The sequence below is a fragment of the Octodon degus genome, unplaced genomic scaffold (genome assembly GCF_000260255.1).
Source record: "Octodon degus isolate 3935 unplaced genomic scaffold, OctDeg1.0 scaffold00005, whole genome shotgun sequence".
Lineage (NCBI taxonomy): Eukaryota > Metazoa > Chordata > Mammalia > Rodentia > Octodontidae > Octodon > Octodon degus.
Window position 1 is genome coordinate 9,938,242 of NW_004524581.1, and position 10,973 is coordinate 9,949,214.

A 10,973-nucleotide genomic window follows, 5' to 3' on the forward strand; every position below is an offset into this window, starting at 1 on the left:
TCCGTCCGTCCATTCATCCATTCATCTGCCCGTCTGTCTGCCTGCCTGCCTGCCCGCCGGACAAAGCCTAGAGCCCGCGCTGGAGCCATGTCCTCGTCCGCTGGCAGCGGCCACCAACCCAGCCAGAGCCGCGCCATCCCTACCCGCACCGTGGCCATCAGCGACGCCGCGCAGCTACCTCATGACTATTGCACCACGCCCGGGGGGACGCTGTTCTCCACCACGCCCGGAGGTGAGCGCCCGCCGGGCCGGCCCGCGACGCTTCCTCGGGGACTTGGCGGCCCTCGGCGCCCCATCCCCCGCCGCCGCTGCTGCCGCCTCGGGCGGGTCCGCTGCACCCCGCTTCCCCTCCGTCCTGCGGTCGTGTACGCGTGTGCACTGGTGCTTGGGTGTAGAGCGTCTGTCGGGCCTTCTTACTCTTAGAACGCGAGTTGGAGCGGGGAAAGAGCCCTGCGGCCGTGGGTTGACATGTTTGCAACCATAGAACGTCCGGAAGAGGGCGGGATGCCTCGCGCGGCGTTGTCCTGCTTTGACAGCATTGTTTACTCGGCTGGAGGAGGCCCCGAGAGTGCTCGCGCCGGAGGGGAGGGCTGGGGTGCTGGCGCGCCGAGGGGAACGTTTCGGTGGAGCGAGTCGCGCGGGAGCTTGTGGAGCGGGATGCTTGATCCCGGGGAAGGGGCTGGTAGGGACAGGGAGTGCAGAGGGAGCGTCCTGGGCGTTGCTTTTGAGAGGCCGACCGGGAACTGTTTACGGGCTGCACTGGGGTAGAGGTGAAACGTGTTGTGTTGGTGTCTGGTAAAGGGAGCTCAAAGGTTGTCCGTCGCTAGGCCGGGCTTTTCTCCAGAGGCGATCTGGAGGGCCTTACAGACCGGAACGAGGTTTGCTTTTTAACTTTAGAACTTTGCCTTCTTTGGGTGACTGAGCAGACAGCTTCTTAATAGAGGGTGGGGACTTCTCTGGCAAACTGCAATCTAAAGATTCCTGGCCGCTTTCCAGAGGGCAGGGCTTCTCAGTTGTACTACAACCAATCCCTTGCAGTTAGGCCTGGGCCAGCCCGGGATCTGTTGCACAATAGCTAGGCCTGTAGAATAAGGAGCAGTCCCTGCCAACAGTGAGGGATAAAAATCAGGGAGTGCTTGACAGGATCCAGCCATAGGCCTCTAGGGGAAAGGTGGCTGCCTTGTGAGACTAGAACAGCCCAAGCCGGTGAAGTTCGTTCTACGTATGAAGAGCCAGGGTCAAGGAGGTGGGGACAAACAACTCCACTACGGAACAGCGGAGTTCCTAGCCAGAGGTTCGTTTTTTGAAGAAACCCACCTCCCATATGGCCTGTTCCAGACTAGCTCCTGTATTGGAGTTTGTTTGTTTTAATCAAGTTTATTGGTACACTTTGGGTATACATAATGATCACATAAATTCATCACAGTAAATTTGTACCTGTGTATGATATAATTTGATTCTTTTTTCCCCATGTCCCTACCCTACCTTTAACCCCTCTTCCCCTCCTTTTTTTTTTTTTTTTTTTTTGAGACAGGGTCTCAAGTGGGACTTGTGCTCACAGGTCTTGTGCTCACTTTTGTAGCCTTCAGGCTGGTCTTGAACTCGCAGAGAACCTCCTGGCTCAGCCTCCCAAGTGTTGGGATTACGAATTGGACCACCACACCCCGTTTTCCCCTCCTATTTATTTACAAAAGCTTGTTTCCACTTTTTTCCTTCTTTTCTCATTTCTTCTTTCCCCGTCTTTGCTTTTCCCCTCCCGGCCTTAGTTCCCCTTCCCTTTTGAACGTTTTCTTCCTATTTTACAATACTCATTACACATTTTGGTTCTTGCTTACACTTTCAGTTTCATATCAGAGAAACAGTTTGGTATATACACATGTATGCCCAATTTCTTTCACTGAAGATTATGGTCTCAAGGTGCATCCATTTAGCTAGAAATGTCTCAAGCTTATCCTTTTTATGGCAGAATAGTACTCCACTGTATAAAAAAATCTTTATTCATTGATTGATGGGCTTTTGGGTTGTTTCCAAGATGTAGCTATTACAAATTGTGCCACTGTAAACATGTTTGCGCATATATTGCTATGGAATGGTGCTTTTAATTCATTCAGGAAGATACCAAGAAGGGGAGTGGCTACATCGAATTGAACTTCCAGTCCTGGTTTTTTGAGGAATCTCCACACTGATTTCCACAGTGGTTGCACCAATGATAGCATGCTTTAAAATTTTGAGAAAATTTGACAAGAATCTGCCTCAGAGTTAACTTGAATTAGTAATATTTATTTAATGTATTTAGGACAGGGTTTACAGGGTCTCACTACTTAGATTGGATTTCGAGTGATTCTCCTGTTTTCAGCTTCCTAAGTGCTGGGATTACAGGTGCGCACCACTACACCCAGTCTGAATCGCTGTCTCAGAAGGGTCTGGGGCCCAGGGTGAGGGGCACAGCACCCACTGATCAAACCCCAGCCGCTGCACTCTGCCTAAGCAAGCATTTTAATTCACTGAGCTATCTGGTCGGCCCAGTACGTTTTATTTTTTAAAAAATTTAGTTGTTACAGGGTCTCACTACATAGTTCAGGCACGTAGTGATCTTCCTGTCTCAGCCTCCCCAGTGCTATTATTGAACTCGGGTCCTCACACTAGCCAGGCAAGAGCTTAGACCACTGAGCTATCTCCCCAGCCCCAAACTAGTAGCTTTTTAAGAATTGGATAGTATTTTTAAGGTGATGGAAAGGGATTTACAACTTATTCCAGAAGTCTCTGAGGTGTGATCATTAAGTCCTGTGCTTCTAGCAGTTTGGAACACATGTCACTGATACTACAGCATTAAATTTATTTGGGGAAAAAGGTAAGAGAATTTAGCTATGTGTTAATCTTATTCCCTGGAAAAGAGCCACAAAGGGAAACTTTTGGCATATTTCAAACAGTAGACTTTCATGCTTTTAAAATAAGGATATAGCCTTTAAACACTGCTTTAAAGCTAAAAGCCTATGTTGTAGTCTGGATTTTTTTTTTTTTTTTTAATTTTATTTGTGTGTGTGTGTGTGGCCAGCTCAGCCCACCAGGGGGCAGGGCTGGCTGGCATGTGGTGCTGGGGGATTGAACTGCGGTCCCTGTGCTTTGCTAAGCTTGTTCTAAGTAGGTGCTTTAGACCACTGAGCCATCTCACCAGCCCTGGATTTTTTTTTTTTATTATTATTATTTTATTTTATTTTTGGATTTATTTTTAAAATGCTTGGGGAGATTTTGCCAAAAACTTACTCATTTAACCTTCCATCACACAATTGATCAAAATGTTCCTTGACGTGCCCACATATAACTGATAGATTTTTTTTTTTTTAAGATGTTCATATATGTAAGTGCTTTAATCCTAGCACTTGGGAGACTAAGGCAGAAGGATAATGTTGCAAGTTCATGACCAGCCTGGTGGGGCCAGGGATACAGCTCAGTAGAATAAACGCTTAAGGGCCTGCGTTCATTCCCCAGTTCCACAAAAAAAAAAAAAAAAAAAAAAAAAAAAAAAAGGCCACCCTGGGCTACAAAGCAAGCTCAACAAAACAAAAAACAGAAAAAAACTACATATCTATGGGGGCTGGGGAGATAGCTCAGTACAATAAGCGCCTGCCTGGCAAGCACAAGGTCCTGAGTTCAATCCCCTGTACTGCAAAAACAAAACAAAAAAACAGAAAAAAAAAAAAAAAAAGCAAGATCAAGGCCAGTCTGAACTGCATAGGGAGACCCTGTCTCAAAAAGACAGGAGAAAAAAAAAAAGTATTTGTCTTATCTATAACCTTTACCCTGTGTTTATTTATTTTTATGTATTTTAGTACAGGGTCTCACTATACACATCATACTCCTAGTGATCCTTCTGTTTTCTCCCAAGCCATGGGATTACAGGTGTGTGCCACCACACCTGGTCTCAGTCACTACCTCTGTGTGCCCCAGGGTGGGGCAGGCACCGACCCCCGGGATGCCTTACCAGGCGCTTTAGTCCACTGAACTGTCTGGCTGGCTCTTACCCTGTATTTATTATAGGCCCCCCTCCTTTTTTTCTTTTTTGAGATCTCACCGTGCAGTGTATTTGGGGTGATTCTCCTGCCTCAGCCTTCTGGGTGCTGGGATTGCAAAGTGTGGACCACCGTGCCCCTGGCTATCCTGTGTGTATTGGTAGACCTTGTAATGATCTTTGGAGTTTTTGTTTTTTGTTTTTGAGACATAGCTATGATGTCTACATAGATCTCACTATGTACTTTTTTCTTTTGGTTTTTTGAGTTACTGTGTTGCTGTATGCTTCAGGCTGCCCCTCCTCTAAACTCACTGTAGCCCAGGCAGGCCTTGAACTTTTGGCAATCCTGAGTGCTGGGATTGTAGGCATGTGCCACCATGCCTGGCTCACTATGTAATGTAAGCTGGTCTTGAACTTACTATGTAGCTCAAGCTGGCCTTGAACTTGGAAACCTCTGCCTTAGCTTCCCTAGTATTAGGTTTACAGATTTGGGATTATAGACTTGCCACCACACCTGGCTTGATCTTTGATTTTTTTTTTTAACCTTTGAATTTTTAACACAAGGGCTTAATGTTTCTAAGAATATAGCAATGTTGCACTTATTTAAGTACTATATTTATTCACTGTCCTGTCCTCTGGAAATTTTCTGCTCGCTGAAGCTTTGCTTCGTCGTACATCTTCCTCTTCCTCACCATGTAAAGTTATTTTCAGAGCTGGAGTTGCTATTTGATCCTCTCCAGGTATCTGATGGATGTAGTTATGTATCTGTAGTGAGGTTTTTGTTTTGTTTTGTTTTGTTAATGTGTTTAGTACAGGGTCTCACTACACAGATTGGACTGGTAGGGAGCCTCCTGTTTTCAGCCTTTCAAGCACTTGGATTACAGGTGCACACCACCACCCCTATCTTAGTCGCCATCTCAGTGTACCCCAGGGATTGAACCCCAGTCCCTGCATCTGCCTAGCAGGCGCTTTAATCCACTAAGCTATCTGGCAGCCCCCGTAGTGAGTTTTGTAGGTCCAGTGCAGTTCTTTGTACAAAATAGGACACCAGACAAAAGTAGGAAATGCTCTGAATGGACTCGAAATCATGATTTGGAGGAATGGGGAGGTGCAAATAAGATGGTTTCTGGATCTGTACAGAGTTAAGTGCTGATTGATTGATTGATTGATTTTGGTGGAACTGGGGATTGAAGTTGCCAGGGAAGTGCTTATTCTACTGAGCCATCTCCCTTGCCCCAGCTGATTTAGATCTTTCAGACTTGAAGACACTTTAAAAAAAAATGAGTTAGTAGGCTTATAGTAGAAATCTATGTAGTATGTAGTGAGAAGGGAGTGCATTTCTTGCCTCAGACTTGTGGAACCCTGAAGTGTCACCTGTGCCAGAGTGGCGCATTCCAGGATATCAGTTGGTATACTGAATACTCAGAATGATCAGACTGGGCAGGGAAGATCACAGCCTGGCCAACCTAGGATTTCTCTCTGTGTGAGAATCAGGTATCCCTTGGAGATTCCAAGAGCCTACCCTGAATGTTTCTTAAAATTTTTCTGGACTGGGGAGACAGCTGGGCAGTCTAAGCATCTGCCTGGCAAGCACAAGGACCCAAGTTTGATCCCCAGTACCACATGCAGTGCTGGTCCCAGAACCCCGAGTGCACCATGCCAGCCACTGTAACCAAGCATGTAGGCGCACATCTGTGATCCCAGCATGGGGAGGTTGAGACAGGAGGATCACTATGTGTCTGAGCTGGGTAGCAAGACCCTGTACCAAAGAAAATTGCATTTCTGTGGTTAGGGAAATGAAAGATGGGTGAAAAATGCACTTGCTATAACACCTTGGATTTATTGTATTGCTAGAAGAGTACCTTTTCTCACTAAGGAAGAAGAAAATTTTGTTGTTTCATTTTTGCCTAACTGCCCATGGAAGAGTGGGCGTATTCTTCTATTAAGATGCTTTTTCTAGCCTCAGTGGAAAGTAAGGTTACTACTGCTGGCTTCACTTCTGTAACACCTGGTTAGCTGGAAGGGTCCTAATGGTTTTATTTTATAATTGAAAGGAATCGTGAAAATAACTTTTGATCTCATGCAGCCAATTACAGTGGTACCTTGGTTCAGGATCTTGATTCTTTCTGTGATTCTGGTTGCAAACCAAGTTGGACCAGAATTTAATCAAATCTGTTGGTTAGGCTCAATATTGACAGTAGGGGGAAATTTGACTTCGGGTCTTTGTTTTTTTTTTTTTGGACTAGGATTGTGGGGAGAATTGAGGTGCCACTATAATATGAGGGTGTACCTCAAATTCAGTACCTTAATCACTGTTTTTCTCCTCTAGTATTTTAACATACTTATCTTACTAGGAAAGAAAGTTTGTAAGTATTCAAAGAGATCAATTATCCCTAGAAAATAATTCACTTGGGGTGAGTTGTATTAAAATGAGAAGTTTGAGAGAGACCCACTTTTTTTTTTTTCTTTTTGAGCCAGGGTCTCACTGTGTAGTCCCAAGTTGGCCTCAAGTTCTTTATGTAGTAGGCTGTCTTCAAACTTCTGATCCTCTTGCCTCAGCCTCCCAAGTATTAAATGTTGGGATTATGCTTGTGTGATAACATGTTTTTTTTTATTTTCTCGCTTTTTTTTCCCCCCTCCTGAGACAGGGTCTCTTTTTGTAGTTCAGGCTGTCCTCACTTGTATATGCCAAGCTGGCTTCAAACTCATGATGATCCTGCTGCCTCAGCCTCTCAAAGTGCTGGGATTGTAGGTGTGTTTCACTGTGCTTGGCTGGTTAGATTCTTGGGAGCAATGAATCTCACTCTGGGTATAGAGATGGGGAAGGAAGGCCAGTTTCTGATTCTGTCATTACATTTCTCCTTTGATGACTGTGGGCTTAGTTCTAGATCAGTAACTTCTGAACCAATTGATATACTTATTTAATTTTATACCCTTAGTTCTTAGCCAGTTGACTTCATTATTATATGTGGGAAAGATGAAGGACCAGAAAGACATAATAAAAAGTACTTGGGGCTGGGGAGATGGTTAAGTAGAATAAGCCCAAGGGTCTGAGTTCAATCCCTGGGTTCTGCAAAAAAAAAAAAAAAAAAAGTGAAGCCACTCTTGTTTGGGGAATTCCTAGAACTTTATGAATAGGCAGCAGATAAAAATAGCAACATAGGCCAGTGAGATATAGAGAGACAGAGAGAGAGAGAGAGAGAGACATCTTTCTATACACACACAATAGGATTACTTCAAGCTTCTATGAGTAAAAGTGGAAGATGCTGATAGATACCCATTGTTTTTAATTAATCAATTAATTAATTTGTATTTAGTACAGGGTCTCAGATCAGACTCGTAGTGATTCTCCTATTCCCAGCCTCAGCACTGGCATTACAGACCTGAGTCACCATGCCCAGTCTCCATTGTTGTCTCTGTGCACCCCAGGGGCAGGGCGGGCACGGCACACCAGGGGATTGAACCTGGTTGCTGCACCTGTTTAGATGCTTTAACCGCGGAGCTATCGGGTAGGCCCTTGTTTTATTTTTTTGAATAGGTACTCAAAAGGAATGAACTTGAAGGAAGCAAATAACTGAAACAGAAGCCAGGTTAGAATCCGAGTTTTCTCTGTACCATTAGCAGTGATTTTTAATAAATTATTAGCATTATAGAAGAAGACTTGAAACTGTGAGATCAAATTCAAAGAACTGATTCAGAAGGCAGTTATCGGGGCTGGTGAGATGGCTCAGTGGTCTAAAGCACCTACTTAGAATAAGCTTACCAAAGCACAGGGACCACGGTTCGATCCCCCAGCACCACATGCCAGCCAGCCCCGCCCCCTGGTGGGCTGAGCTGGCTGCACACACACACACACACAGACACACACAATAAATAAATAAACTTTAAAAAAAGGCAGTTATCAACTTGTCAGATCCAACCTGTATTTTCTTTTAATCAGAGGTAGGCATTTCTATGAGGAAAATGTATTTCCACGCATGTGTTCAAGCCCAAACAGCAGAGGGCATATTTGATATACTGTGTTCTGATTCAGTTTCCTGATGTTCTGTGACATTTGTTCTCACACTTGGTAGGCCATTTATTTAAGCTTGGTTATGGACGTGGCACTTGCCTGTTTCCACTCCCCAGAGAAACCATTCTAAAAAGTAAACTTGACACCTACTACTTGCAAGAGGGAAGATTTATTTGGGGGTTTAGTTTTAAGTGGGTGTATCCCAGGGGCTGCTAGCTTCAAGACAAAATCAGCATGGTGGGGCCAGGGAGATGGCTCAGTAGAATAAGCGCTTGCCTGGTAAGCACAAGGGCTTGAGTTCAATCCCTGGTTCCTCAGTATCGTGGGAGGACCTGCAGGGCAGAGGAGGGCAGCTCACATGCCTGCCTTGAAGCCAAGAACACGGAGAGAAGCAGGAGAGGGACTCACATCTGGTGACACGCTCTTCCTGCCAAGTCTGCCTCCTGACAGCACGTTCATGAAGCTACCCTCATGGATTAAGCCATTGATGAGCGTGGCACTCTTGTGATCCAGTTATCTTCCCAAAGTCCCGCCTCTGAACCCACGAGATTTTGGGGGAGGGGCATTCTAGATGTAAACCATAACAGGTCTTTTAGCTAGTTCTGCTGTTTACCTCTGACATTGAAAGTAAAGTGATTGAATGCTGTTTCTTGGTTTTGGCTATTAACATTTACTTTTTTTTTTTGTATTTTTAGGCAACAGTCTGCAGGGTGTTCAGAGTCTCACTACTAGATCGCACTCAGTGATCTGCCTATTTACAGCCTCCCAAGAGCTGGGATTACAGGTGCGCGCTGCCACACCCAGTCTCATTTGGCCTGGTCTTGATTGCTGTCTCAGCATGCCCCAGGGGCAGGGCCTGCAGCACACCAGGCCCAGGGATCAAACCCACCCACCCCCACCTCTGCCTGTGCCTGCTTGCAGGCAGTTTAATCCACTGAGCTATTTGGCCAGCCCTCCAACAGATTACTATTATGGCAGTTGACATTTTAGTTGTTAGATATATCATTCATATATACATATATATCACGTATATGGTATACATATTTATATGCCAGAACATATAGTGACTAAATGTTAAATTTTTATTATAATAGGAATACATTGCTATTAATTGCTTCAAACACTCAGTTGTTGTGTTTTGCTTTTTTTTTTTGGCGGAACTGGGGATTGAACTCAGACCCTTGCACTTGCCAGGCAAGCGCTTATTCTACTGAGCCATCTCCCTGGCTCCCAGTCTCAGTTATTCTTGCCACATCCTGAAGCAGTTCTGGAATCCTTTTACAAAGTATGATCAAAAACTATGGTGAGCACTGCTGCCAAGTACCATCCAACAGAAGGGCAGGCTTGTAAAAACATTATTGTGTCCTCACCCCCTTATTCACTCAGTCTGGCTCCATTCATCTTCTGGCTCTTCCCTAAAGTTATAATGACCAGGAAAGGTAAACTTGGTTGGTTGGGGTTTTTTGTTTTTGTTTTTTTCTTTCTTTTTTTCCAAAACTGATTAATAGGACAGTGTCAATAATTAATACATTGTACGTTGTTAACTTTTTTTGCCATATATCATTTATTTTATTTTTGTCCCATAATTTTATTGAGAAACAAATAGCAATGAGACAGTTTCATATCAAATTGGTAGGACAGTTTCAATAATTAACACATTGCATACTGTCTCCTAGTGGTTATTTGCTGTACAAGATGCAGACATACCCTATTTACAAACACTATTACAAAAAATCCCTCTATTCATTAAGAGAATGTAACTATATATCCTAACCATTTTGAATACACAGATACAAAATGGACATTCATTTATATAGCCCCTTTTTTGTTTAGTTCTGTCATTTGAATATTATAGGTGTGTTACCTCAGCAAAATATTCTAAGAGTCCAGGAGTCCATAATAGTATTGGGTCTTCCGCTTCACTGGCAGTGTCAGATATTGTTGACCTGAGTCCCCTACAGCTCAACCATTGTTATCTTCTTAGTGTTTGGGGTTTTTTTTGTTTGTTTGTTTTTCTTTTTCTTTTTGAGTCAGGATCTTGCTTTGCAGTTCAGGCTGGCCTGGAGCTCACTTTGTAATCCAGGCTGGTCTTGAATTTACAATGATCCTCTTGCCTCAGTCTTCTGAGAGCTGGGATTACAGGTATGCACCAAATTGAAGATATAGAGGCAGCCACAACAGGGCAGCAAAAGAGAGAAAGAGGGCCATCTTGGAGCCTGGAGAGGCCTGCCGGGAACAGGACTTCTAAAAGGCAAACACGTCTAGAAGACTGTGGTGCAAGGCCATTTTTGTTGGCTATAAGCAGAGTCTCTGGAACCAGAAGGAACACAGTTTTAAGCTCTTCTTAAAATTGAAGGTGTTTATGCCCGGGATGAAACAGAATTCTACTTAGGCAAGAGATGTGCTTATGTGTACAAAGCAAAAAACAACACAGTGACTCCAGGTGGCAAACCAAACAAAACCAGAGTGATCTGGGGAAAAGTAACTTGGGCCCATGGAAACAGCGGCATGGTTCGTGCCAAGTTCCAAAGCAACCTTCCTGCTAAGGCCATCGGACACCGAATCCATGTGAAGCTGTACCCCTCAAGAGTTTAAACTAATGGAAAATAAAAATGCATTTGTGTTCTTGTAAAAAAAAAAAAAGAAGACGAGAAAGAGGACTTCCAGAACTTTTTCAGAAAGTGGCAGGAGGGCCGGCCAGATAGCTCAGCAGACTAAAGCACCTGCTTAGTGTGCCTGTAATCCCAGTGCTTGGAAGGCTGAAAACAGAAGGATCACAGGCCCATGTGTGTAGTGAGACCCTGTAGACCCTGTACTAAATACATTAAAAGAAAAAAAAGTGGCAGGAACAATGGGATAAGTGTGTTCGAGGTAGGGAGGAGTAGTTTGAGGAGGATTGAAGACAGTTTATCTTTTACTGGTTTCTTTTTCTTTCTTTCTTTTTTTTTTTTT

General features: G+C 44.2%; 1 protein-coding gene and 1 pseudogene across 2 annotated transcripts in view; both read left to right on the forward strand.

The window, feature by feature from the left end:
- Positions 1–6: 6 nt before the first annotated feature.
- Positions 7–10,973, forward strand: part of Eif4ebp2 (eukaryotic translation initiation factor 4E binding protein 2) — a 31,947-nt gene continuing 20,980 nt past the window's right edge. For both annotated transcript variants that reach the window (XM_023718406.1, XM_004623975.2), the window contains exon 1: positions 7–232. In XM_023718406.1, coding sequence (XP_023574174.1) covers positions 88–232 — 145 coding nt within the window. In that variant the 5' untranslated portion in view covers positions 7–87. The remainder of the gene's footprint in view (positions 233–10,973) is intronic.
- On the forward strand, positions 505–10,616 carry LOC105742572 (annotated as a pseudogene).